Source organism: Alternaria ventricosa (assembly GCF_023758065.1).
Source record: "Alternaria ventricosa strain BMP 2768 chromosome Unknown scaffold_19, whole genome shotgun sequence".
In the NCBI taxonomy this organism is placed as follows: domain Eukaryota; kingdom Fungi; phylum Ascomycota; class Dothideomycetes; order Pleosporales; family Pleosporaceae; genus Alternaria; species Alternaria ventricosa.
In genome coordinates this window covers 595,701-622,184 of record NW_026055699.1, presented here as the reverse complement: position 1 = coordinate 622,184, position 26,484 = coordinate 595,701, and the positions used below count along the sequence as shown (strand labels likewise).

The 26,484-nt window shown below is 52.9% G+C and overlaps 8 protein-coding genes across 8 annotated transcripts; 3 read left to right on the top strand and 5 right to left on the bottom strand.

Annotated features, from left to right (window-relative positions):
• Positions 1–1,388: 1,388 nt before the first annotated feature.
• On the top strand, positions 1,389–3,911 carry J4E93_009151 (uncharacterized protein; the record flags this gene model as incomplete). The annotated part of the gene is made up of 1 exon (XM_049347045.1): positions 1,389–3,911. One exon carries the CDS (start codon positions 1,389–1,391, stop codon positions 3,909–3,911), a length of 2,523 nt encoding a protein of 840 aa, XP_049196000.1.
• Positions 3,912–4,611: 700 nt separating this feature from the next.
• On the top strand, positions 4,612–6,062 carry J4E93_009150 (uncharacterized protein; the record flags this gene model as incomplete). The annotated part of the gene is made up of 2 exons (XM_049347044.1): positions 4,612–4,619; positions 4,817–6,062. The coding sequence occupies 2 exons, from the start codon at positions 4,612–4,614 to the stop codon at positions 6,060–6,062; spliced, it is 1,254 nt and encodes a 417-aa protein (XP_049195999.1).
• A 5,685-nt stretch (positions 6,063–11,747) lies between these two features.
• Positions 11,748–12,124, bottom strand: J4E93_009149 (uncharacterized protein; the record flags this gene model as incomplete). The annotated part of the gene is made up of 2 exons (XM_049347043.1): positions 11,748–12,052; positions 12,121–12,124. The coding sequence occupies 2 exons, from the start codon at positions 12,122–12,124 to the stop codon at positions 11,748–11,750; spliced, it is 309 nt and encodes a 102-aa protein (XP_049195998.1).
• Positions 12,125–12,195: 71 nt separating this feature from the next.
• On the bottom strand, positions 12,196–13,053 carry J4E93_009148 (uncharacterized protein; the record flags this gene model as incomplete). The annotated part of the gene is made up of 2 exons (XM_049347042.1): positions 12,196–12,990; positions 13,048–13,053. 2 exons carry the CDS (start codon positions 13,051–13,053, stop codon positions 12,196–12,198), a joined length of 801 nt encoding a protein of 266 aa, XP_049195997.1.
• Positions 13,054–13,454: 401 nt separating this feature from the next.
• Positions 13,455–15,514, bottom strand: TRP1 (bifunctional tryptophan synthase trp1; the record flags this gene model as incomplete). The annotated part of the gene is made up of 2 exons (XM_049347041.1): positions 13,455–15,450; positions 15,507–15,514. 2 exons carry the CDS (start codon positions 15,512–15,514, stop codon positions 13,455–13,457), a joined length of 2,004 nt encoding a protein of 667 aa, XP_049195996.1.
• A 1,077-nt stretch (positions 15,515–16,591) lies between these two features.
• J4E93_009146 (uncharacterized protein) lies at positions 16,592–22,292 on the top strand (the record flags this gene model as incomplete). The annotated part of the gene is made up of 2 exons (XM_049347040.1): positions 16,592–16,656; positions 16,703–22,292. 2 exons carry the CDS (start codon positions 16,592–16,594, stop codon positions 22,290–22,292), a joined length of 5,655 nt encoding a protein of 1,884 aa, XP_049195995.1.
• A 699-nt stretch (positions 22,293–22,991) lies between these two features.
• On the bottom strand, positions 22,992–24,592 carry J4E93_009145 (uncharacterized protein; the record flags this gene model as incomplete). Its single annotated transcript, XM_049347039.1, has 2 exons — positions 22,992–24,520; positions 24,586–24,592. 2 exons carry the CDS (start codon positions 24,590–24,592, stop codon positions 22,992–22,994), a joined length of 1,536 nt encoding a protein of 511 aa, XP_049195994.1.
• An 867-nt stretch (positions 24,593–25,459) lies between these two features.
• NTH1 (alpha,alpha-trehalase nth1) lies at positions 25,460–26,168 on the bottom strand (the record flags this gene model as incomplete). The annotated part of the gene is made up of 2 exons (XM_049347038.1): positions 25,460–26,113; positions 26,160–26,168. 2 exons carry the CDS (start codon positions 26,166–26,168, stop codon positions 25,460–25,462), a joined length of 663 nt encoding a protein of 220 aa, XP_049195993.1.
• Positions 26,169–26,484: the final 316 nt, after the last annotated feature.

Here is a 26,484-nt window from a genome sequence, read left to right as displayed (position 1 = left end):
AGGTGGGGTTTGGGTCGGGGCAGGAAATGGGATTTAGAGGGGGATTGGGACTCCTGGACTGACGAGTGCTGGACAGGTATTTCGACTGCCTTAGCATTGGGCGGAGTTTGTGTATAGGTATTCCTTCTTTGATGCGTGTGCGAGAACGCAGCTAATGAGTATGTCAGATATTAATTCACTCCATAGAACATGAGTCCACAGGCGCGCCTTCTTCCATGGTGTCTGTGCTTCCCTCGATGACGTCTGCCGGAGCGAAGACCCTGAGCTGCATCCTCGCACAGCGTACCCTCGCAAGTCAATTATCGCCGTTGCCGCATTCCGATCAGCAAGACGATGGGATTTGTGCATTACGCTGAGATCTATCAGTTCTGATGGCTATCGTTGCGCTTCACTCTTGTTGACGACTGCTCTAGGCGCGCGTGGACTTTGAGCACCTTCTTCACTCAGATACCCTCGAGAGCCATCTATCGCCGTTGCCGCATTCGTGTCATCCATTAACACTCAGGACTATTCGCTGATTTTGGGCAGTCGCGATGGCCATTACTGTGCTGTCCTCTGGTCGATGACGTTTGCAAGCGTGCGCGCACTTTGAGCCGCTTCTTCGCACAGCGCAACCTCGAGAATTACCCTCTGCCAATGGCTATCACATTCATATCAGCCATGGGATGTGCGCATTACTCGCTGACATCGCCTCCGTCCCTGATGGCAATCGCTGTGTGTGATGGTCCGCATGTAGGCTAGCGCGGCTGGGGAGTCATCTTCGTTCCACGGATGGCTCAGTTGCTGCATCCAGTCATCACCTCGGCTTTTGCACTGATGGTATCGCTCCCGGATTTTCTTGGTCCATGCGCAAAATTGAGGTGCAGTGAGGCGCCTACATTGGTTTGTTGTATCGAGGTTTGCGCGCTTAGAGTGGGATGTCGTCGCCTCGCAGGATTGAGACGGTTTGATCTACCCACGACATTACGCTTCAGCGAGGCGCCTACACCGGTTTATTGTGTCAAGTTGTGCGCGCATCGGGTGCGATGTCTCCTTCCCGCAGCCTCGAGGTGGCACGTTTTTGGCAGCTACGCGCGCCATCACGCATCAGTGAGGCGGCTACGATGGCTTATTGTGTTTAGTTTGACGCGCTTTTGGTGAGATATCTTCTCCTCGCGACCTCAAGACATCACAGAGGTTCCGCAGAGCGAAGTGCACCTTCCGTGATCTGGGCGAGGTAAGGTCGTGCGCTATGTGTCTGGGAGTGACTCATGGAGCGAACCATGGTTGCATCATCCAGCTCGACCGATAGCGGTAGAACCGACAATAGTTGAACGAAAAGTTGTCTTTCATGCTTTGTGGCTACATTATAAGAAACGTAATCCCCTGTACGCTGATAAACCATCAAGATGGCTACATCGACTCCCACCAGCAACGATCGGCTGCCGTCAACCCTGTTTACCGTATACCAGACGTACAAGCGCGGAACCTGTTTGGTACTGGAATGGCTTACATCATTCGACAGGAGCCCCACGCCAGTATCAGCAGCTAATGCCATTACCATCAAGCAACTGCTGGAGAAAGCGAAGAAAGCCTCGAAAAGCAAACGTAACCCTCCACAAACGATTCATGACGCGTTCAAGGTCGTTCTCGTCAACCGTAACAAGCTCACCAAGTATTACGATCGTCTCCCTACAGCGTCGGCTGATACCATCGCGGCGACAACGCGTCACAAGGTCTTCAATGAGACTCTCGCCCAGGCGTATTCGATTCTCTTCCCGCCAGAGTCACCAAAGGGCAAACCGAAGAGGCCAATCACGAATGTTTCGCAAGCGACACCTACCGTCAACTCATTCGAAACTCTAGCTCATATTGTTGAGGAGGAGCCCGATTTCGACGCCTGCGCATCAGACTTTTGGCAAGCTGAAGCCCCGGGTAACTCCGCCAACTCTTCCATCACCGACGACTCCGTTGGCGAAGCTGTTGCGCTGCATACCTACGTTACAGAGCTTCAGACTACAGTCGAGACGATCAAGAGTTTGTGGAAGTCTGTTGCTGCTGGTGAGATATCTCTGGCTGCTGCAGGTTCGCTCACGAACATGGTCCAGAATTACTTGATCGAATGGATTCGTTCACAATCACCCGTTACGGATCAACATGACGCACTGTTGGGGTCCTTTTTCCATGGAAAAGACAAACCGGAAGAAGCAAGAGGCAGCTTTGTGCCCAGGTGGTTGGAGGACCCTGAAGGGTTCAGATTAGGCCATGAGGATGATGTCTTCCAAGATCTAACTAACGGCTACGGTCTCATCTGGCCATACAACGAATTTTGTCAATTTGGGGCGCTAATCAGAGCAAAAGACGAGTCTTTGGACGTTGTGGAGCGCCGCAAATTTGAAGATTACTTTAAGGCGCACTCGCAACAGAAGGCCCTTAAGCAGGACTTCGTCGACTCGATCCTGGCCTACCTTCCAACGAAAGAGACTAATACTGTCGCTGAGCATGTCCAAAAGCTCACGGACATCGCAAACGAACGATACCATCATGATCAAGAAATCATGCGATCTATGTGCCGAAGCATCTATCGACATCCGTTGTCGGCCTTGCCTTTTGAGGAAATGATGAATTCGGCGAGTTGCAGAAGCAATTGGATGAAGGATTCGTATGGCGAGGACAATCTCCAGTTTCCGCTAAGCGTCCCACTCTTATGGCTATTCAAAGAAGCTCAAAAACCCAAGATGGTAATGCGGACTAGTCTCATCATGGGGGTACACTTATTCATAGAGAGCTGTCGAAGCTTCATTCCATCGAAACCTACCGAGTATCTGCGTAGTACCAACAGTCGGATTAAAGTCTTGTCATTCGCCAAGAACAATCGGAACGCGATCGTAAAACTACTTGAAGCGGGAAAAGACCCGGTCAAGGCCGAGATATTAGACTGTTGGTACCCCAAGGCTAAACTCACAGTTAAACAGCTGGACAAATTCACTTCCCTCAAGGTGTTTGACTTATACTCGCAAGCACCATGGGTTGCAGGGAGCTACATGGCGACCATCGCGGCGCGCAACATGTTGGTTGGTAGCTGGCCGCTTAATGAGGACGGATGTCTCTCCAACATGCTGCACATGTACAATATGCTTCAACAAATCGGGTTCTCTTGCCCCCGCATTCCCATCCTGGAGCATCTTTGTGACATTCTCAGCCCGGGAATCTTTCCGCATTCCCAAGGACGGCCCACATCCAACTTCGATAACATGGCTCGAGTCACTAATGGCCAGGGGGTGTTGTATACGAGAAATGGAATGCCGGAGATCGCCGGGTTGAAACGGATGGCTGAGAGAACGAAGAACGTTCGAGACACCCCTCCGATCGGTATATGGAACATCTCCGACTTCGCAACCCAGACCATGCTATATCAATGCCACCTGGAAACCAAGTTTCTGGTCAAGATTACGGACAAGCGGCTGTTGAACAGAAAGCACGATGTTAGACCAAATATCCTGGCCCAATTCACGCCTTCCGAGATCCTACTTCGCGCGAAAGACCACATACTGCCGGAGTTCGAGGGACCATTCCCGGTAGCAAAGGTTAACTTCTTCGCCGTTGTGGACCTGATGCTCGACTTCTTCAAGGATGTTGCTGGCCGCGTCTCGAAGCCAGGGGGTCTACCAGAAGATATGCAACTATGGCTGAGGACCATCGAGGAGACTTCTGGGGTTGAGTGCGTTCCTGACGTTTCATCGAACACCGTGAAAGCAGCCAATGTGTTCTTGGAACAGGCCAGGCTCTTCATTGATCAAAAAGACTTGAAGTCTGGAGCTGTGGGGCTGAAACGGGCCAGGAGAGATGAGTGTTTGGCTCTCCTACGTGACGCTATGGTCAAAGTTTGTGGAGACGTCAAGCCGGAGGATTACTTATGGAAGGACATGTGAGGCAGCCACGGTGGGTTTAGTGGATAGTTCAGTGATAGTGTCGTATATTCAATGGACCGGTCAGCCGGAAGGAACACGTCTCAGCTGAGTATATGTGCAATCATTGTCGCTGTTGATTGAGGAAACGGAACTTTGCTCGCATGTTGATGTGTATCCGAAAGCTCGTTCCTTCCGTTTCGTCACATGTGCAGGGAGAGCCAGACTAGCCTGATCGATCGAATGCTTGGCGCGCTAGCCCGCCGGACAATCTCCCCGCACATGTTCCGCGGGAGCCTTTCATCCCAGGCACTGTCACTGTATTGTTGCTGCGTGTGTTCCCATCTTTTACGCGCATTCGAAACTTCCACTGTGTAGGTAGCACGGCTGTAATGGCAACCACTCGCATGTGCAACACTCGCGCTTTCCCCTTTCTCGAAGGCGCAACGACGCTTCGCGATGCTGGACGCGTCGAGCGACGAACCATCATTGCTGCACAACCGCAGCACCTTCCTTGAAGTCGAAACGCTGCGATCAGACTTATGGCGCAGATTCTCGTCAATCATGCGACACGAGCCTTGATGGAAGACGTGTGCATTCGGTGGTTAGCTTGATGGCGACCCATGGGTCATACGACAGCGTTCTGCGCGGGACCACTTGTAGGCTTTGCAACCCTCACGATTTACATGCATGGTTCCACTCTCCAACAGGATTGCGCTGAACCATGGGATGGTGCTGCGCTAAACTCCCACAGCCAGTCACGTGTGTGATGTTGCATGCATGGCTGCCTAAGATGGGTTTTCTACGTTTCGCTGAACTACAAAATCGCAAGCTCCCCTTCCGTTGAAAACAACTACAATATCCAGACCTTCGCCTTTCCCCGACTCATACAACTCCAAACTCAGTACGAACAGCATCACGACTTACAGGCCCGTCGCTTCAACTTACCCCACGATGTCTGCGCCTGCCTCCGCGAAAACGTCCGAGCGACTGCCACCTACCCTCTCCGACGTCTATCGCACGTACAAGCGCGGAACTTCAATCGTCATCGATTGGCTCGTCTCTTTTGACCTGCTAGCTACACCCAACGTACAATGCAGCCCGGAGGAAGAAGAACAGACACCCGCCGCAGAATTGACAGTGCGCCAGATCGCCGAACGCGCGCGCAAGGCCGCAAGCATGGGTAAGAAACCACCCGTCGATATTCAAATGGCTTTCAAGACCGTCATATTAAACCGCAGCAAGTTGACCAGGTACTACGAGGCATTGCCATCCTCCACGCAAGAGGTTCAAGACTCGACGCAGCGTCATAAAGTCTTCAACGAGACCTTGGCTGAAGCCTACGCGTTGCTGATGCCAAAGTCGAGGCAGAAGAGGAAGAGTCCAAAGAGCGCATCGAACGCATCGCCGGACGTATCCACTCCAGCTACTACGAATAGCTTTGAGGCGCTGATTGGGCTAATAGAAGTAGAGGAAGAATTAGACGTTTCCGCAACCGAATACTGGCAAGACAGCCTTCCGACGCCCAGCCCTGACCGATCCGCCATCGTAGAAGACCCTATCGAGGACGCCATTGCCACGGCAACCTACATTGCAGAACTTCAGGCCGTCGTGGAGATTACGAAGACGATTTGGAAGTCTTTTGCGGCTGGTGACATAAACCTCACGACTGCCGGCTGGCTGACGAACCTTGCTCAGCATTTCGTGAGACGATTCAACTACAAAGAAGGAAAGCCAGTTACGTGCCAACGGGGCGTATTCCGGGAAGTTGGGGACTATGGTGGTCTTCGATCGGATATCAGTGCAGACGAATTAGCATCGGCAGATCTGGGCGGATATCCGTCGACTTCATCATTTGTCGAGTTCACTCATGGCGCTGGTCTTCTTTGGGCAGGTGCAGTTCTGGATGCTTTCGTCAAGACAGGAGATACCCCCCCCAGGTTTCGAGAACGAGCGTCGCCGATTCGAATCTTTCTTTCCGAACTCATCCGAGGAGCAGAAGACCAGAAAAGATTTTGCTCAGGCGATCACCGAGTTCGCTTCGATGGAAGGATGTCAACTCCTCGAATCAGACCGCTCAGAAGCAGGCATGAGAATTTGCGCCGACCGTTATGCCCAGGATCGTTTGTTGCTTGCATCGATGGTCAAGAGTGTTACCCAACACCCGGCCTATGAAGCGTGGCAGCCAGAATTTGGTAACGACAAATCGTTCTTCCGCAATTGGTCTAACAACATAGGGTTTATACAGCACCCTGTAGCACTTCCTCTGATGCATGACATCAGGGAAAAGGCGATGACAGTGTCGAGCTTGGTGATAGCCCACATGCTCATTGAAAGCGGGCGTAGCTTTGTCCATGAATGCGAGAACATGGGGAAGACTCCGCCAAACTGTCGGATCATGGTACTGAGTCGAGCGAACGAGATGCTTCGCGCAGTCTCGGCGCTCCATGCCAAAGACGGACCCAATATCGACTTCCACCGTAATACCAATCGATGTCTAGCGCTTACCAGGTTGCATATGGATAAGTTCCTGGCTGACAAAAAGTTTGATCTTTATTCCCAATCGCCCTGGGTCATGGGAAGCTATATGTGCGCCATGACCGACTTTGCGCTTTGGATCGGTCTCGAAATCCTGAACGATCAAGACATCTTCGGCGCTGTCATGCATGTCTACAACATGCTGCAGCAAATCGATGTTGAATGCCCTCAGATCCCGCTGCTCGAGCATCTGTGCGTGCTATTCAATGATGTCCTTTTCGCAGGGAAGCAGAGGCCGAGGGCGAAGTTTACGAACGTCTTCGAGCTCTTCTGTGGTGCAAAGATCATACAAAAGCTGACAGAGTCTCACACCATTTTAGGGCCTGCTCCGAGGAAAGAACCTCGTCAAGCGTTTTCTGCAGACAAGAGACTCGGCATACGCGAGATGGGCCTTTACGCACAAGACAGCTTTGCCAACCTTTACTGTCCCACCCCGCAGCTTTGGGCTAAACTCACTGGGGATCCAAACATCACTCGGAGACTTGATCGCGACAAAGGCGACCGCAGTATCTACACCGACTATCCGCCATCGGAGCTTGTTCGTCGCGCGCAAGATATCATTGCACCAGAGTACGAAGGTACCTCTCCAATAGCCCGGCTGAACTGTTTTGCAGTTCTTCGTCTTTGCTCTGAGATACTGCTCGCCATCGCGGCTAGCTGCGGTGACTACGGGCCTACGTTATGGGATGCGGAATGCCATTCACACGATAGAAGCGGGGTGCTTCACATACACAAGGACATCAACTCGGCGATGACTTGTGTTCGGATGTTAATGGCCCACGTCGACGGCGCGGCGTTGGGCAATCGAAAGCAGTGGAAACGTGTATTGCGCGAAGAGCCCCTGGTGGTCATGACGAGAGACGCGGTTGTGAAGGTGTGCGAAGGGAGGAAGCTTGAGGACTTTCTGTGGCAGAACTACTGAGTGGAGGCATGAGTCTGAGATTAGTGCAACATTCACTTGGTATCTTTCTCTTAGCATGCTTGAAGGAGAATTTCCTTGAAGGGCTTGCCCTTACTTTAGTACGTAGGTAGTGTTTGGTTGCAAATCAATGTCTACATGGCGAGTTCGTTAAGTACGACATATAACACGAGGTTCTTCCTACATAGGAGTGGAGGTTTTCATGATTGCTACAACGAATGCCGATGAATAGCATGAGGAAAAGCGTTTATTGGATTTGTTGTTGAATCGTTGTTGAGACTGGGGGTGGCGAGGGCAGGTTAATTCTCGGTAGATTCGTCTAGAAGGCCGGGGATGCACCGCAGTGCCGATCTCAAAGCAGGGTCTCTGCGGCTCTTTGCGAGATAGAGCCGGCGGAGCTTGGAGAGCCTTATCTTCAACAGCATTCAATCGCGATGCGTTAATGCATCATCTTCAAGACTTATCACCATGAGCTCAGACCGCGTGATGCAAGGGCCGTGACTTCCTCGAAAGTGACGGCTACCCCAGACTCTCGCATTGCTATTTCCGCACCCGACCCACTCACGTGCTGGCGGCCAAGCCTATCTCGACCTGGCACATCCCTGCACGGATCGCTCACCGCCCCTAAATTTTCTGCTCGCGCCATCTCCGGCCTCGCCTCCTTTCCCTTCAGCCCTGTCAACTCCTTCCCCAGGCCCACTTTCTTTATATAAACCGTGTTCCGTGTCTGTGTCCTCTTTCCCCGGATTCACTCAAACTACGACTACGCACGTTCACTATCATTCAAGAGGACTTACTTGACGACGACTATCGTTTGTTTATACGTGTCATTGCTGGGATTACTCACATCGCCACTTGTCGCTACATAAACTCGGTTTCCTCGATATTACATTCTCAAACCTCAACAACTCACATCAACATCATGTTCGCACGCATCGCCACCCGCGTCCCCATAACCGCAGCCTTCGCCGGCAAGCGCATCGCACCCGCCACCATCCGCGCCAACTCCTCCAGCTCAACCAGCAGCGCAGCACGCGTCATGGAGATGGCCGCGCAGGCCGAGCGCCCAAGTACGTCATGAAAAGAAACATCGCAAAAATGAAGTAACCGTACTAACGTGCGTTTCAGCTGGCGCCGAAGCCGCCGTCCCCGTCATGTGGGCCGCCTGCGGTGTCCTCACCTACGCCGCGTGGAACCGCATGAGCGAGCGCAGCGCGGGCGAGAACGTTGAGAAGCTGCTCATCGTTTGAGCGAGGACGATTACGAATTACATACTTCTGCGATACCCCCGACACCTTCTTCCTCTTCTTCGTCGACGAGCGATCGGTCTGGCGATGACGGTCATTACCTATACATGCGAGTGCTGTTTGGCATAGACGTATAGACCGCTTGTAACATAGCATGGCATTTGCGTGCGCGTGTTTGGTTTGCGGCATATAGATCGTGTCTTCTTTTCTTTTGGTTGGGTTGGATACTGGGAGGGCATGGATATGTCGGCCGAGACTTTGGGGGCTACGGCCAAGGACTTGAATAATGGTCGACGGCGTTCGACTTTTCGCATCAATGCAATGTGCGCTCCAGGGCTCTTTCTTCACATCAATCTCCGCCAGGTGACTTTTTGAGTCGCGCATCTTCACATATGACGACGCCTGCTTCACCACACGCAAGCATTGCATTCTTGGAATTCCCTTTTGAAGATTGCCCCGAAGGCGCACCGCCCTTGACTGCACCGGGTCGCCTTTTCGCTCGCACACCTAGCTCATCCCAATGGCGAGACCCTGTTTCGGTCGCTCGCTGTCGCCGTGTTGCTGCCACACCGCACTGGACATGTGCTGTCAGGCATAAACACTGCGCATCACTTGCTTGCATTTCGCTTTGAGGATAAATGAAACTACCAAGTTTCTTCCACCATCTCCGATCACATGAAGTACCGCAGAGAAAGAGACAGACATACATAGCTCAGTCAAGCATTTTAGTTTTCGATACCAGAATACGGCATGAAGTGCAACGCTTGATCATGTTCTTTGTCTGTGACTTTTTGGAAAGCGAAAAACCCCATAAGCGTCTTCTCCTGCCGTTTTGAGACGCAGTAGAATAAGACAGGAGGCCGACGAAGGACATGATCCATTCGACAACACGTTTTGGAAAATGCACTCTGAAAGTGGCATGATGAAGACATGAAGGGCCGGCGATGAGCGAAGTTTATATAGCCACAGTCCTGGGCAGCACCGCCATGAAGCTAACTCTTCCTAATCTGATACCAAGGGCCAGGAAGCGTCTCCAAACGCCATGGATATCCACATGTGTATTTTGAACAAAAGCCGAGGTTCCACTCGGCCATATGCACTTGACTGTGAGGTCTTTTGGGTGTAGCCGGACTTGCGACGAAGCCGCGGAGAACACAGACATTGTAGCCTTTCAATTTGGTTTTTGATAAAGGTTAGCTGTCGTCCATGTAAGAAGAAAGGGAGACCAAGATGGCGTTGAGTTTATATACTCGCACTCCAGAGCAGCGCTGTCATACACTTGCCTGTTCCGTTTTTGATAAAGCAATCACGAGAACGCGCAACGAAGGCATGAAGTACTGCTCGTCGACTTTGAACGAAACCCCAGGCCTCGCGTTGCTACATGATGTGTGAGTTTCGTGCTTTCGGGTCGAACCAGATTTACGATGAAGGCGCGAAAGACGCAGACATAGGGGACAGTGTGTGTTTTTTTAGTAAAAAGGTAAATTTTGTGTGGATGTGAAGGAAGCCTAGAGAGAACGGCGTGTGCTTTATATGTCCGCATGCTCTGGCGGTACTGCCATGACCTCATCAGGATGCAATTTGTAATAACAGTATCTGAGCTTGCGCAAGGAAGACATGTCTTTTGACTGGACTCTTATGTACAGGCTCCACGTCGTGCTTCGCACATTTAGTACACGTTGGGACTTTTGAGTCGGGTTGGACTTAGAGACGAGGGCGCGGAAGGCAGAGACATGGCGAAGGTGACCCGGCGCTTTTTGTAAAGATGAGTTTTGCTGTGGAGGTTGATGGATAACGTTGCACGCAGAGCGAAGGTTTTACATGGGCGCAGGCCGTCCAAGAAACTACATCAGCCCGTTCTTGTCGGCTTTTGGGAGCAAGAGATAAATGTCAACGGTAAAAATCACAACGCATATCGTGATTTGTTGCAACGACTGTCGACGTCGTGGTCTACACATAGGCCGGAAAGTTGGCGTTTTGGATCGACTCTGCTGGACAGGACAAAGGCGCAGAAGCCGCGGACATGTGGAAGGATTAACGTTGTTTTGGGTGGAAAGGGTGTTTTTGGGTGGGCGAGGGGAGGTGTACTGTACACAGCGAGATATCTTTTATACGCATCTGACGCCTCAGAACACGTTCCACAAGAGCGCCGTTGACATTTTGATGTCCAGACTGTGTGAACCCGAGAATACGCTATTTGAAGATTATCACTGCGTATGAAACGACTGCAAAGGCCTTGAAGATAACAGGAAAGGGAATCTACTGCCAGAACTCTGCATGAGCTTCCGCTCGTGGGTTTTGGTCTGTGTTATGAGCTTTTGGCACCTAATCTTATGACGGCTTCAACTCTAGTAGTATGGGGTTAGCGCATTACCTCATCGAGCGAGCACAACCCACAGAGCAACTTCGATGCAACTTGCTACTGCAATGTTGATTCGAGATAGCTAGTGTCAAAGTGTATGCCTAGCTTCCGAACCACCGCTGTGCTGTAAAGAGAATAACCACGACATAAACATGCCCGACAACCTCCCCACGCCCAAGAAACCATACCTAGCCTCTTTCTCGAACGCTCATCCAGCACCAAACCCCCTCACTCATCCCCCTCGATCATCCCTCTGACTCGGCCAAGGCCTTCCCTCCTTCTTCGCCCCCGCCAAAAGATGAGCAAACTCCGGCGCCACAAACCCCCTATTCGCATTCCCACTCCCGCCAACCGGCATCGGCACCGTGTACTTACTCACCCCGCCATCGCCCCTATAACTGATATGCTGGCCATACGCATCCACGGTCGGTCGACCCATCGACCCGTTGAACATGGGCCGGTTATGGTTGACTTTCATGTCCCTCGCGCGTAGTAGACCAGCCTTGCGCTTTTCAACTTCTTCCGCGTCGGCGAGGGCTTGGAGACGGGCTTCTTCGGCTCTGCGGGCGTCTTCGGCGTCGCGGTGGATGGGGCCGCCGATGAAGCCGTGGCGGGTGAGGGGGTGCGAGATCGAGGGGAGGAGAGAGGTGCCGCGGACGTAGGTGTCGGATATGTCGCCGAGGACTTCGAGGCCGGAGGTTGTGCCTGTGTACATGCTTGGGGACTGGGGTAGGAGGCCTAAAAATTGGGGTAGGAGGTCAGCAGATGTATCATGTTGAGGTGCAGGTGGGATACTACTTGCCCATTGGCATGCCCATTTTCGGTTTTCCGTACCAGAAGGGCTCGATGTTGAGGAGTTGAGCGCGCGCTTTTTGCATGGTCTTGTCGTCGAAACGTTCCTCCCAGGAGAGGAGGGTAAGGTCGCGGAAAGCGTGGCGGAAGGAGCGGGATGCGGTGGCGAAGTCGCTGCCGCGGGGACATAACTCGCCGTTGTACGGAGCCTCTGGCGTTGGAGCTGGCTTGGTGACGATGGAAAGCAGACGGCTTGCTTCAGGGTGCTGAGTGATGTCGTTGATAACAGACACTTGTTGCTTCACATCTGCCTTCTCTTCTTTTTCTGCGTGGGGTAACACCTTAGCGGGCTTGTATTGTACAAGCGCCCAGTACACATGCGGTTTTGTATGACTCTGCAATAGCCCAATGTGGTACTGTGGAGGCAGGCATGCGAGGTCAGTTCATGTCTTATTGGCAGTTTATACGGTCAGAACTTACATGTGCAGAACCAACTTGAAGGGAGGGATTGTCCTGGCGTACAAGAACAATCTTGTACTCGAAGCCGTCCGTATCTTGATAGTAATGGTAGTCCTCTTTCCAGTGACGAGAAATCTTAGCCTGTGAAACTTTTCTGGAGGTAGCGGAGGGCTCAGGCTTCTTGGGAGGTGTCTGGGTTGAAACGACAGGCTTTGAGAATTGATTTGCCGGGCTCGGGGTGTCATTGATGACTTCAGGGTTCTTTGCCCGGTCCTCACAAGCTCCAGCTCCAGCTCCAGCATCCTCAGCCAATGCAGCCTCCCTTTCCGCCCTCCTACGCAAGAGGTCTTCTTTCGCGGAAATGAAGGGGATTGAAGGAACTGACGGGGCAGACGTGGCAAAGAAGAAGCTCTTGCTCTTCCTCGGCTTTCTCGCAACAACACGAGATGTTTTCAACGTACCTGATCCAGTCAACCCTTTGATGTTCTCACAGCCTTTCCTGAACTTACTGCCATCGGCCAGAGTACCTATCCTCTTGAGCTCTTTCTTCTTCCTCCTCTCTTTCATAAGCACCTCCCACGTGTACTTCCTAGTGCCCAACTTCTTCTTCGCTTGCAATGAGTCGTCGAACCAGTCATAGCTGACTACGTGGATGTTGAGGTCGGTGGCTTGTTGTACAGCGTCGGCGGGTTTCTTGTATGCTTCTTTACTGGCGATGAGGTGGGTGACGCTCTTGTTGATCTTCGCAGAGTATTTGCCGCCGTTTCGCTCGATCCAGGTTTTGATCTGTTTGGCATCGTGGGGATGGGTACCGACGACGGCAATAGTAAGCTTGTCCAACACACCCATTGTAGCGGCGCGGTGTTTGGATTGTAGAGTGTAGGAGTGATGGTGTGTAAACTTGCTTGACGACGTGGATGAAGGCTTATGATATCCAGACTGAGGGTCTAAATCTGGCGAGACCCTCGTTGGTCTTACCTTGTGGTGGTGGGCAGCGGTCGAAGTGATATAGCGTTTGCCGGGACCGTGCGGGTACCATCAAGAGGTAAGAGACGCCGACAAAGCGACTCCAGGCCGCTATTTGCGGCGGCACAAACCACCATTATCAGAACCTTGGGCTTTCTGACTCGTAAGAGATAGATAAGCAAAAAGAGTATTCAACAAGAGATCAGAAGGATGCTGTTCATTTTGTTACATTCGATAACACCGAAGATCAGCTTCAGCTTCAGTAGTCGTGTTCTGAACAGCCACTACTGATTCTTGGCTGCCTTAATGAATGCCCGTATCTTATCCAGACTTTGCTTGCCATCTTCCTCCACACCGCTGCTGACGTCGACAGCATGCACGCGATCCCGATACTCATCGAGTCCCGCGAGCGTAGTTTGGACGTTTTCGGGGTTCAATCCTCCTGCTAATATGACCTTGATACCGTCATCTTTCGCGAATACTGCCTTGACATCTGAGAGATCTAGTTGCTGACCCGAGCCACCGGATCCTGCATCTAGAAGTGGTAGGGCGTGATACCCTCTTGAGCCAATGCCAAGATTCTGCGGATTGAATGCTCTCAAGACAGGAACCGGGACAAGCTTTGCCCACTCCAATGGCTCCTGGCCATGGAATTGTACAACGTCTAGATTCAGCAGTCGCTGCTGCTCAAGTACGTACTCTAGAGACTGGTTTCGGAACACGCCTACGAGAAGCGCATGACTGTCACTTGACACCAGTCGTGCTGCGCCGTGCTCAAAGAAATCGGTGGCGGACTTTGATTCAGCAAGCAGCCCGGATTTCGAGACCACAGGCTTTCTGGTCTTGTGTACGGTTTCCGAGATTTCCACAGCTGTCTCAGCTGTGACTGTTCGCTTGGTTCCTGGCGCGAGGATCATGCCGATGAGGTCAGCTCCTGCTTCGATCGCGGCTTTTGCGGCCTCAGCACTGCGAGTACCACAGATCTTCACCATCGGGCTTGATGCTGTTCCCGTCTTCTTGGTGGATGAGCCACCCAGAAGCTCCGCGATGAACTGAGCGGTGTCGGATGCGCGCATCAGCGCTTCACCCACCAAAACTGCGCCAACTCCACTCTTGATGTATGGTTCGACATCCTTGGGCCCGGCAATACCGCTTAGCGCACACAAGATCGTCTCTTTTGGAACCATGTTGATTAGACGGTTGGTAGTCTCCATGTCAACCTCGAAGTTCACAAGGTTACGGTTGTTCACACCAATGACCTGAGCGCCCAGCTTGACCGCAATCTCCGTTTCTTCCGCGTTCTGGACCTCGACGAGAGGCTCCATTCCAAGTGATCGGGAGTAGTCGTAGAGTTTCTTCAAGACTGCTTCATCCAGCATCTTGACGATTAGCAACACTGTATCAGCACCCGCGAGCCTAGCTTCCAGGATCTGGTATTCCTCGAAGATGAACTCCTTGCGCAGGACGGCGGGGCGGTTCGGCATGCCTTCTAAGCTTTGTCGAACGGCTTTGAGATCGTCAATGCTACCCTTGAACCATTCCGGCTCAGTCAGTACGGATATCGTGCTTGCACCGGCCTTTGCGTACAGCCTTGCTTGAGCGGGAGCGCATGCGGATAGCGAGATTATGCCTTTGGATGGCGATGCGCGCTTGATCTCGGCCATGAGTGACAGTCGGAAGGGCGATTGCCTGAGGCGCTCGGGGAAGTTGATTTGAGGAGGCGCTAGGTTGAGATCATACGCAGCCTGTAGATCACTGGGTCGTTGGGACGGAATCTCCTTCTGCTTAGCGACCGAGGCCCTGCGGTGGTCGTAGATCTTCTCCAATATGGATGTCTGCTTGTCCTTCTTTGCGCCGGCTGCTGTGCCGTTGGAACCAGCTCCGACTGCTTGGGCATGTGCCTCTTTCTGCAGTCGCTCGTTCTCGGCCCAGGTGCCTCCCTGCATCTTTAGGAAGTTCCTCACCATGAGGCGACCGTCCTCTGTCAAGATGCTCTCTGGGTGGAACTGTACACCCTCCATGACGTATTCCTTGTGTCGCACGCCCATAATGACTTCCTTGACTTCGGCATCTTCGTTCGCGGGTATGGTCGCAGTGACCTCGAGGCAGTCTGGGAGAGTGCCGTGGGTGCCGGCGAGGGAATGGTAGCGCGTAACGGGAACATTTTGCGAGACGCCTGCAAAGACGCCCTTGCCGTCGTGCTTGAGAGGCGACGTTTTGCCGTGCAGGACCTGGCCTGTGACGTCTACGGTACCGCCGTAGCTGTAGAAAATGCACTGTCTTGGTTGTGTCAGCACTGCCCCGCCTGTTGCGCCCACTGGGAACCGAGAACTCACTCGCCCATGCACACGCCGAAAATCGGAATCTTGCCGCTGTAGTGCTTGATGGCCGCATTGCTAATGCCTGCATCCTTCTCAGGGTGTCCTGGACCTGGGCTGATTACCAGTTGTGTAGGGTTTTTCGCGATGAGATCTTCGAGCGTAATTTCGTCATTTCGGTATACAGTCACTTTCGCGCCTTCAAAGACGAGGTACTGGTAGACATTCCAGGTGAACGAGTCGTAGTTGTCAATGAGCACAACGTTGGAAGCGGTGGGGATAGGCGGGGATGGTGTGGGATTGCTGGGCGAGTGGTCGATTAGTTCGAGGGCGGGCATCTTGGGCGGTGTTCTGCGTCAGCGTTACCGTCGCGTTGGGAGCCCGGTGGCTGTTATATAGCTTCGTCTGAGTACCCGACGGCGGTCAGATGGCAGAAAGCGTGCCGGCCCTTTGACGGCGAGGTCGACGTTTAGAATATATTAGCTGCCGATTAACGGAGCGCGCGCCGGGAGACGTGAGTGCACTTGGGACGGCAAGGTGGAAAGGAATGGCTGTCTAGGAGAGTAGTGGGGTGACTCAATGATGCACTATTCAGATATTGAGGCTGCGGAGTTAGCACGGAGGTGGCATGAATCGGTCCTTAGTGCTACAGTACCGTACCTCACGTTTGGTACAGCAACGCCGCATTTTCGCGACCTCTTGGATGAAGAAAGTGTAAAAGATTACTCTGAGTTTGTATATACCAAAGACGGGTCTTTTTCTGCGTGCAGGCAGTCCGCGGGCAAGTTCCTGCTGCATTGTTGGCAGGAGGCAATTGAAAACCAAAGAAAACCCATTGCGACGCGAACCAATACGAGCGAAATCAAATGGCGTTAATGTCTCTATGCGCGTCTGGTCTCTTTCCAAACGTTGAAGCGTGTGTGGTAGGTGTTGACCCTTGTGATGATCCCTGCACGTACTAGCTCGACTTTCGCGTGAGCTTTGGCTTTCGCGACTTTCGTAGACACTGACGCCAAACATTCGGCAACACCTCCCCCACGCCTTTCCAGCACCTTCATGGCCTTTGGTTAGCTGATTTCCTACTCGCGCACTGCAGCGCAACCATGGCCCCCATCCAATCCCCCGAGTTCGACCTGGGCAAGTGCCTCAAGGGCGAGCAGCAGCTTGTGTATGTTCACCTGCATCGAGCGCACCAACGTAGCTGACAGTAGCAGGACCTGGGACATCGCATACCGCGCCCTCCGCGACCCCGAAACCGCGTCCAAAAGCGACGCCCTACGCGCCTTCCTCACCGCCAACGAGAACAGAGACATCCTCAGCCGCCCGTGGAAGCCCTTTCCCGACCCGTCGTCGCAGGAGAAGAGCAGATTCGAATCAAAGACCGCGCCCATCAGCGTGACGCCCGCCCAGAGCGAACACTACGATGTCGCAGAGATCAAGGACGACAGCCTGTGGCTGGCCAAAGAGGCGCAGATATCAGAATATGCAGCGCTGCAGTTGGTCGTCCAGGAATGGCAGAGCAGGCCAACCGCACAGCTGCTGAGCGGACTCACTGAAGAGGAGGCTCTGAGTGTACAGGAAGCCGCTGGAGTCGGGAATCTAGGCGCCTCGACTTTCGTCCCAAACTCATCCATCATGGCCTCACCGCTCGCTTCCAAGACCGCGCATCTCGATGCAAAGGACCAGCGCCGCCTCCACATCCTCGACGTCTATCATTCGACGTGCGCCTCCATCATACGTATCAGCCAACTTCTCGTCTCTTGGGGTTGCGCTTCCAGTCTGCGCAGCCAAACCATCTACGGCAACGACTACCTTAGCATTGGCGCCGGCTGGATTGAAGAGCTTGGACAGGCTATCGCAGCAGCACAAGATGGCCCATCGGGCGGAAAAGCGCTAGACGAGTTGCTCAAAGCATTCTCCAAAAGATGCGACGCTTTAGACACCGGCTATGGCTGGAACGTTGACGAATCGATACTAGAACCTGCGTCGGAGAGATGGGTCGTCGCGCAGACTACAGAGATGCTGCATATTCTTCATCTGGCCTTGGTACACGCAGACTTGGTCGCCAAGGACTTCCTACCTGCCGCCACTATCGAGGACTGGCTGAAAGCCTTCAGCTTCCGCGGCTTTTTCCGCGAATTCCCTGCAGTCACGGCTCGTCAGGAACCTCTTATTCCGGTGATACAATTGCTGACCTCACTCATGTCTCTGACTATTTTGAAAGTGGACAAAATTATGGATGATCTCGAGTCCGGCAACTGCAACGCCTGGGATTCCTCATCGTATATCCTCAACGGCACGGTTGTAGAGAGCATCACCACCATCTTCGGCGAGGCCAAATTGTTGGGCGCCAGTCCGGCTACACCACCAACATTTGCTTGGGCTATCCTGACTTGGAGGCTCACCACTCGTGCAAGCTACGAGGAACAAGAGCGCGACCGTCTCCTCGAAGCGTCGAACGACACAGGAAACACTGAGCCTCAAACCTCACCACTCGAAGAGGCTGCTTTGGTCGTGGCTAGACTTGAGAATCATGAGCTCTTCGACGGCAAGATGCCTTATGAGGAGCTGGCCAACATTAGCTCAGCCGTGGGCGTGCTAGCTATTATCAACCAGCTAGTCGAGACCAGTCTGCCAGCATTTGGAACATCGATCGACCAGATATCACAGGATAGGATTCGTCTACTGTTTCTCCAACTCATTCGCGCCGCTGTCGGAAGTGACATTGTCGCGTACAGCCCGGATCTGATAGTAACGACATACACAATCCTCACCGGTGACAACTCCTTCCGACGATGGGAGAATGGGGAAATTTCTCGCCATGCTGATCCGGTTGTTGCGTATTTCCTGGAAGACGAGTATATCCTTCGGCCACTGCTGCTCAACGAAGCTCGCCTACGCTACCCCTACGAGATGACGCCCTTTCTTAAATTCTGTAGCGCATTGACGCGCGGCGACAAGACTATGCAGAACGGCATGCCTACATTCATTGAGAAGCTTGGGAACCACAACCGACTCATGCAACGCCTCCCAGAAGGCTTTAGGGACTATGCGTTGACGCGCGAGGAGGAGAACGCCAACTGGGTTGAGCTCACAGCCAATCTACCGCTTTTCTCTACTGGAACACCTTCAAGCTTCGGTGGACAACGCCGGTTATTGACCTCCGGCAGATCGACACAGTCTGACGGCCTATCTGGAATACCTGCTGGCACAGAAGGAATCATCGTTGATGATAGCTCACAGCCTTATGTCGCGGTATGGCATCACCACCACTCTACACTGTCGTATCTAGTCGAGCTGCTTTCAACATACCCTGTAGGCAGCAGTAAGGTCGAAACCGCCACGCAACAACCCGCATCTCGCGAGAGTGTCATCGAGATTATCGGTCTGTTCGCCGACTTGATGCATTCTTCTTTGCATGCATCTGAGGGCATCTGTTCGGCCGAACTTCTGGAGGCGATCAGCATCGGTGCTGAAAGCAGCCAGGATACCGTCAACATTGTGCTTGCCATCTTCGAGGAGGAGCTGCTTCACCTCTGCCAGGAGCCCAGCAACGAGGCTTCTCTAGAGCTTCTGGTCAACTGCACCCACTTCTTAGAGGCCTTGATCGTCGTCTCTCCACATAGGGTATGGCCCTGGCTCGCTAGGAGCAGGTTGCTAGAAGGCGACGGCAACGGAAGCTTGGCGACTATCCTGATTGGAACCGAGATGGTCCTTGGGCGATATGACTTCCTCATAGGATGTATTCGACTCTACAAGGGGCTCGTCAAGGATGCCGTTGAGCGATCGGTGTCTCGCAAAGTCCCGACGAAAGCACTCAGCCGTTTCAATGCATCTGCGCCTTCCGAAAGCGGAACCTCGGATAAGATCATGAGCACAATTCTCTTTACATTTGGCCGGACCCTCGCCAGCATATACGAGAGCTCTTTGAACTGGAAATACTCGCAACCCAACCATCGTCCTGAGATCAACATCGCTATCTGCGAAGTCTTCACAACGATCCTGAACCTTGCATACAGCGTAGACGACGAGCCCAAGTTATCTGCTAAGCTGGCCAAGTCTATTGCGCCTATCGCTGAGTACCTTACTCAGCTATACCTTACGCCATCCGGTGCAGATCTTCCGACGAACCCGCTGATGACTTCTCTGATCACTGGAGTCAGCCCGAGTGATATTACGTTGCTCACGACCTCGAGTGCATTGTGGATGCAGCAGACGCAGACTACTCTGGCTTTCGCCGATGTCCTCGTCCGGGTTGCCATACTACTAAACAGGCCATGGACACACTTGGAGCAGCAGCTGTTCAAAGCTACGCCATTGTTAGCGCGACTATACGCGACTAGTGACAAATGGAAGTCGCAGGTAGTACTCCTGTTGGAAGCTCTTGTTCGCGGCGCTGTTCGAGTCGCTGGACAAGAAGACTCAACAATGGCAGACGGAGACTTGAAGCAGACCGCTCGAAAACAGATTGAACAGCAAGAACCGCCTTCCCTACTTGGGCACCTCGGACCACGGACCGCAAAGAACTTCTTGAGTGTGCTGTCTCAACTAGACGAGCCATTGCAGATAGTCGACATTCAGACGAACGTCTGGAACTTGCTTTCGGCTGTAGTAACGTGCAAGCAGCAATGGTTCTCATTGTATCTGCTCACTGGTAGCACACCTCGCGAGTCGATTAGGTCCAAAAAGGATGCGACCCATGACTCAAGAAACAAAGCTCTCCTCACGCGAGCTCTCGATGCACTTTCCAACATGGCTTTGCCCGAGAAAGACGCGAGTGGAATCTCATGGCCTCTTTATACTGCCATGCTTGAGTTTGTTTCATCAGCGCAGAACAACTGGTCGTGGGCGATGGGTGATCTACGCCAACGTAAAGACTTGATCCAAAAGCTGCTTGCTTTCCTGAAATGGATGGCCAAGCAACCCAAACAACCAAAAATGAGCAGCAATAGCGAGACGCTAGAGCGCTCTTTCCAGAACAGATTTGCATCGTTAGCTTGCGAAGTCATCGCTATGTACCTCCACAGCTCGCGGCAAGTGGGCGACATCACTGTGCTCAAGGATGTTGTGCCGAGCCTGACATACCTGGAAGATACTGCCTTGGAGCTGCCGTCATACAGTACATCCCTGCACGGCTATCTCAAACAAAATCTCGAGCAACAGTATCCTGGTGTCTCGTTAGGCAACCTCAAGCGGACCACGCTCTACCCGGAGACCTTCGGACGCGCCTTCTTCTACGACATCGACCTTGCTCAGCAGCTTTTGGGCTTCAACAGCAAATGGACAGGTCCTAGAGAAGGTACGGGTTTCGCTGCCGAAGTGGAGAAGGCAAACTACAACCTTGGCCTTGTTGAGTCTCAAGTCCTACTGCTCCAAGGCTGGAAGCTACTGGCTCTTGAGCTGAGCCAAGTTGTAGCAAAGGATGAGCGCATTGTCAAGGTCCTTGTCGGAGTCATTCAGAAGTGCATGGTTGCCAATCAACAATCGAATCTTCCGGAAGCGTTGTTTGGCCAGCTCATGGTCCTGCGAGCAGATCTGGCTTTCGCACTGCTCAAGAAGCTGGTGGAGGCCAAAGTACGAACGACCGAGGCACGCCAACTACTCGCTCCAGTATGGAACGCCATCCGCACTTCTACGCCTGATTTCGAGAACGTGTTTTCGACTGACGCTGTGTACTACTACCGGTCTCTGCTACGGATCCTCTACCTGGCCCTTCACTTCCATCTAATTGAAGACACGGACACGTCAGACGATGCATCTTTCCGCTCCTCTTTCCGCGGCACAATGCCCACAAGCCACAACAAATACACGGAACCCATCTCCACCCAACTCCTTGAGATTCTGTCAGACACGGTTGCAAAAGGCTTCCGCAGCCTGGCTAACCAACTCCACGCCGAACCTGCCTCCGTCTCGCCATCTGACTTCGCCCTCCTCACTGCGCTTCTCCAACGTATCATTGCGATACCAGAGATGTCGAAGTGGCAACAGCAAGCCGCTCTCCTCTTCGCCAACAGCAACACCGTGCGCTACGCCACCAGTCTATTCTCATGGGCCGACCGCCTGACAATCTCCCACAACGGCGTCGACGACCCCATCTACGGCGAGCTCAGCGTCCTCTTCCTACTCTCTCTATCGAGCATCTCAGCCCTGGCCGAAACTATGGCCGTGGAAGGCATACTCAGCCAACTCAACACCGCAAACATCATGAACTACTACCGCCGCACCAACGGCATGGGACCCTTCGACAACCCATCCCGCATGTACAGCATATGGACAAAAGGCATCCTGCCCCTCTGCCTCAACCTCCTCCTCTCCGTCGGCCCGCCCATCGCCGCGGAAATCTCATCCTTCCTAAACCAGTTCCCCGAGCAACTCGCCCGTTCAGCCCTAAGCATAAACTCAAACCCTTCGTCCCGCACATCCGCCACAAAAATCACACTGACCGTCGCATCCGAAGTCCACTCCCTAGCGCTCATCGCCAGCATCCTCGAAAACGTCCGCAAACAGGGTCCCAAACTGGGTATCCAAGCCAACGAAGTCGCCCTCCTAGACTGGGATAAGGAAAACATCAAGGAAGACGTTGAGAGCTGGCTCAGTCGTAAGAGTGCGCTGCGTGAACGTATTGTTGCTGTTGATGAGCGCGAGCTGGAGATGCTGAGTTCAAGGAAGGGAGCAGGTGAGGATGCGCTGAGTGAGCTTGAGATGAGGGTGTTGGGGGAATTGGAGGATGCGGGGAAGTGTCTTGGTGTGGGGAATGGGAATGGGAACGGGAATGGGAATGGGAATGGGAATGGGAAGAAATAGGGAGAGGGGGACGTGTAGGGTGATTTGTAAAAGCGCTGGAGTTCTGGAGCGGGTGTTTGAGATTAGTTGGTTGGTAGATCTAGGATGTGGTAGTGTAGTGTACTTTTAATGTTACATTCTTGAGAAGTTTAAGCTTTGGTGATGTCGTTCGCTGTGATGGTTACTTGGGCTCGAAGCAAAAGTCGGGCTCCCAACTCTGTTTCGTCTCATCTCACATCAAACTCCTTCCTAATCAAGTAACTCGTCGCAAAAACCGTAGATTGTGGTGGTTTTTCTGTTCACCCTCCCGGTCGCTCACCACCCCTTCAGCTTATGGGTAACATGCACGTAGTCCCGATTGGCAAGTCCTCCAAGAGGTGTAGATCATGTCAACTTTCACTGACTTCTAACCATGCCGAATCATCTTATCTTTCCCAACCATCTCATCTTCATGCTCGACATCTCTTGGTATCATGGTCACGAACGGGGATAACATGAAATTATCATTTACATTGAGCTGATACTACTAGTAGATACCGACAACCCTTAAGGCCGACATCGATCGCCACGTGAAAAGAACTATGTTCATGTACATATACCATACGTGCACCACACGTGCCAGACGAAACAGCTCTAGCGCTGACATGCCTGACAACTCCCGTACTACATGCCATGAGACAACAACCGTGTCATAGCTCATACTAAATGTTCATGCCTGTTCTAAGCATCCACAATAGACCAGCCAGATTCCGCATCGCTGACTTGAGGCGTAACGCCACAGGCCAGGTCGACGAAGCTACCATGCTCGTCCTCAGACTCGGTCTCGCTGTCGGTATCGACGACGGATCCGATATCGGGAACATTGATATACACGGCCGACTGAGATTTTGACGCTTCTTGGACCTTCGTGAGGTGCGCCTCGGGACCTTCCTGGAGCGAAGTGGTCGGAGCGACCAGACCCTGGTGCGATGGATGCGACTGCCCGTGCTGTTGGCGGTTATCGGTTGGGGAAGACATGGTTACTTTGACCGTGGCCGGTTCCTCCGTCGGCTTGAGACTGGGGTCCGCATATACAAATTGAATTCCGCACCGATAGAGCATCTTGTCCATCGTTCCGCTAGGTGCCGGCGGAGGCTGAAAGTCGGAGTCCGCCGCTACAAAGCGTCCCATCCAACTGAACATGTTATCCATCGCTCCGCCAGGAACCTCCGTAGGCTTGGGTTTGGGGTCCGCCGGCTGAATGTGAATTCCGTACCAAGTCAACATGTCGTCCATCGCTCCGTCAGGTACGTCCCACCCTCGGGCGATGAAGTAGAGCTCTTTGATCTGCTTGTATGCGAGGTTGACATTCTCGAACCGCGGTCGGGTAAGGATGAAGAATTGAAGAAGCATGTTGTTACCAACAAACAGGAAGCAGATCTGGAAGGGCGTTGCCCACCGGGCGCCATATGAAAGATCTAAGAGATCGACAAACGGGAGCTGTATTGGGTACGAAAAAAGTAGCTCTTGTATCAGTCTCCCTATAAAAGTGAAATGCAGGGATGCGACCCTGAATTTGATCTCTGTTGTATCGCGGGAAGAGGGGGGAGGAGGGCGAACGGCCTTGGGTATGACAAACGGTGCCACACTGAAGATGATCGCAAACATGACCACCAAGATAGAGGCGTGGATGTAGTCGAAAAAGATCACAACCTGCTCCGTAACCAATTTAGCTTTTTTGACCTGGCGGGTGGCGTCTCGCATTTCTTTGATCTCGCGTTTGAGCTTCGCGAGGGCCTCGCGTGAGACGCCGACTTTGTTTGCACGCTTTGAAGAACCGGATGGGTAGACTAGGCGGCATGGTTCGGTGGGCTCGCAGCGTAGAGCGAAGCCGAACGGTACTTTGGGCAGGGCTCGACTCGGAGGAAGAGTTCCGCTAGTGTTGACACTAACGGGAACGTGTTCGGTGATGGGAGATGTTTTCTTATCCGTGAACGCGCTGAAAAGTCGGTTCCAGAAACGACGAGCCTGCTGCTGCACGGCTCCCAGAGCTCCCTCAAGCATGCGGCGAGAGCGATAGCTCGCATCCGCCCAGTATGTCAGCACAGCCTGCTGTGGGGTTGGGTCCTGTATCACCACTTGTGGCGTGTACTGCAGTCTACCACAGTTCTCCATCGTCCAGTCCATGACTTGCGTGCGCATGTCAGGGTACTGAAAGCCGAGGCCGTAGAGTTCGTAGTTGGCCTCCTTTAGACCGCGGACAAGACAGTCTTCATGAGTCTCCATGAAGCCGCGGTTTAGTTGGCTAGAGAGAAGTTTATCCAAATTCTTGTACAGTGCATCCTCTGTGTACTTGGATTGTGAAAGCACCAAATACTCGTCAACCGCTTGGTTATGCCGAGGGTATATGGTGTTCGCGATGCCGTGGAGTCCGACGTAGACAGCTGCGAATGACGATGCGAGGTAGATGGCGCATGTCAGTAGAATCGCGACGCGCGGAAAGGCGCGTTGGAGAATGGGGACGTATGCAGGATCGGAGTTTGATGATCCAAATGCAGTGCAATGGCCCTCACGTTGTGACTGACTCCGAGTAGGCGCCTCGTATTCTGGTCGAGATGGCATGGTGCTGGCTCCCACAGTGGTGGATGGCGTCGTAGTGGGTGCTGGTCGTTGAGCCTTGTAGTAGTTAGCTGCTGTGATGTAGGTGCAGCGGCGTTGTGGGCATGCGTCTGCGGAAGTAAGATCGGTGGAATGTCTCTTCTCAGGTGTGGTTGAGGGGTGGGCCAATCGCGAATGCTTAAGTAGGCGTGGGGGGAGCGTATTTGAGTACCACGGATGAGGTCGCCAGGGACCAAAGACCGTGCCTTACTAGGCAGCACTTGGCTGGTACGCAGTGAATTGTCTAGAGGAGGATGTGAAAAAAGGGCTGTCGGCACTCGTTTGGGGGCGCTCGCAGAGGTTCACGGTGAGTAGACTGAGAAATGAAGACAAGAGCTCGAACGCGTGCTGTTGCCCGGTGAAGACTGGAAGGCGCGATATGGTCCCGATGTCTGCATGACGAAAGGGCCCACTCCAGGACCGTACTAGAGCGTTTGCTGCTAAACACCAAACCGACGCGACAAAATGTAATACTGTGTTCAAGGTGTGCGCTTCTGATTTCAAGGTCAGACGCCGTGCCATGGCTTCAGGATATGTTTCAGGACTACTTACTACTTCTTTCTCTGCGGCCTCCTTCGTGGCGCCTGCCCAATATCTTCTATGTCTATCGCAACTTCTACATCTTCAGCTTTGATCTCATCGACTTCAGCCACCACCTGCTCTTCTTTCACCACCGCCTCTTCGCTGCCATTGGGAGCTTCTACTTTCACAACAGCTTCTTTCTTGACTTTCGTGCTCTTGGCTACAACTGCTGAAGGACAGAGACCTCTCTCCGCCAACTTGCAATCGCCGCACTTCCTACCCACGGGCAGGCATATCGTCTGCCCAAAGCCCACCAGCAGGTTATTGATGTCATGCCACTTGTCTTTTGGTAGCCATGACTCCAGTGCTGCACGCGTCTGTTCTGGCTGCTGCGTCTTGTGCCAGCCCCATAGGTTGGTTATGCGGTGGACGTGGACATCGACACCAATACCCTCGGTTTTGCCCCAAGCTGCGCTCATCGTCAGGTACCCCATCTTAGGTCCGACACCCGGTAGCGACACAAGCCCTTCGATAGTATCTGGAATTTCCCCGTTGAATTTGTCTCTCAATATCTCGGCCGTTTGTTTGATGTACTTGGTCTTGAGGTTGTGGAAGCCGACTTTGTTGATGAACGCGTTCAGTTCGGGGGGTTCTAAGGCGAGGACCGATTCGAGGTTGAAGCCCTGCACTGTTAGCTAGGAACAGCCATATAGCTTCGAATCAACGTACCCCAGGCATCCTCTCCTGCATGCCTCGCATGACAGGCGCTAAGACAGTATCTTTGGTCTGGCTGCTCAGCATCAAAGCTATGAGCGTCTGGAAACGTCGATCACGAGGCGACCTGATGTCCTTCGCCAGGCTCTCGCAACCCATAGTGTCCACCGGTGCAAGGTTCTCGTTCCGCATTTCCCTCGTCAAGGTATATATCTCCTCCCAGTTCGCAGGTGGCTCCATCGTGACAGTTCCATCGCTGGTCTTGATTTTCTTCGCAGGCGCACGACGCGCTTTCTTGACCTTGGCGACTTTGTTCGGGGACGCGATTGCAGTGGTTGAT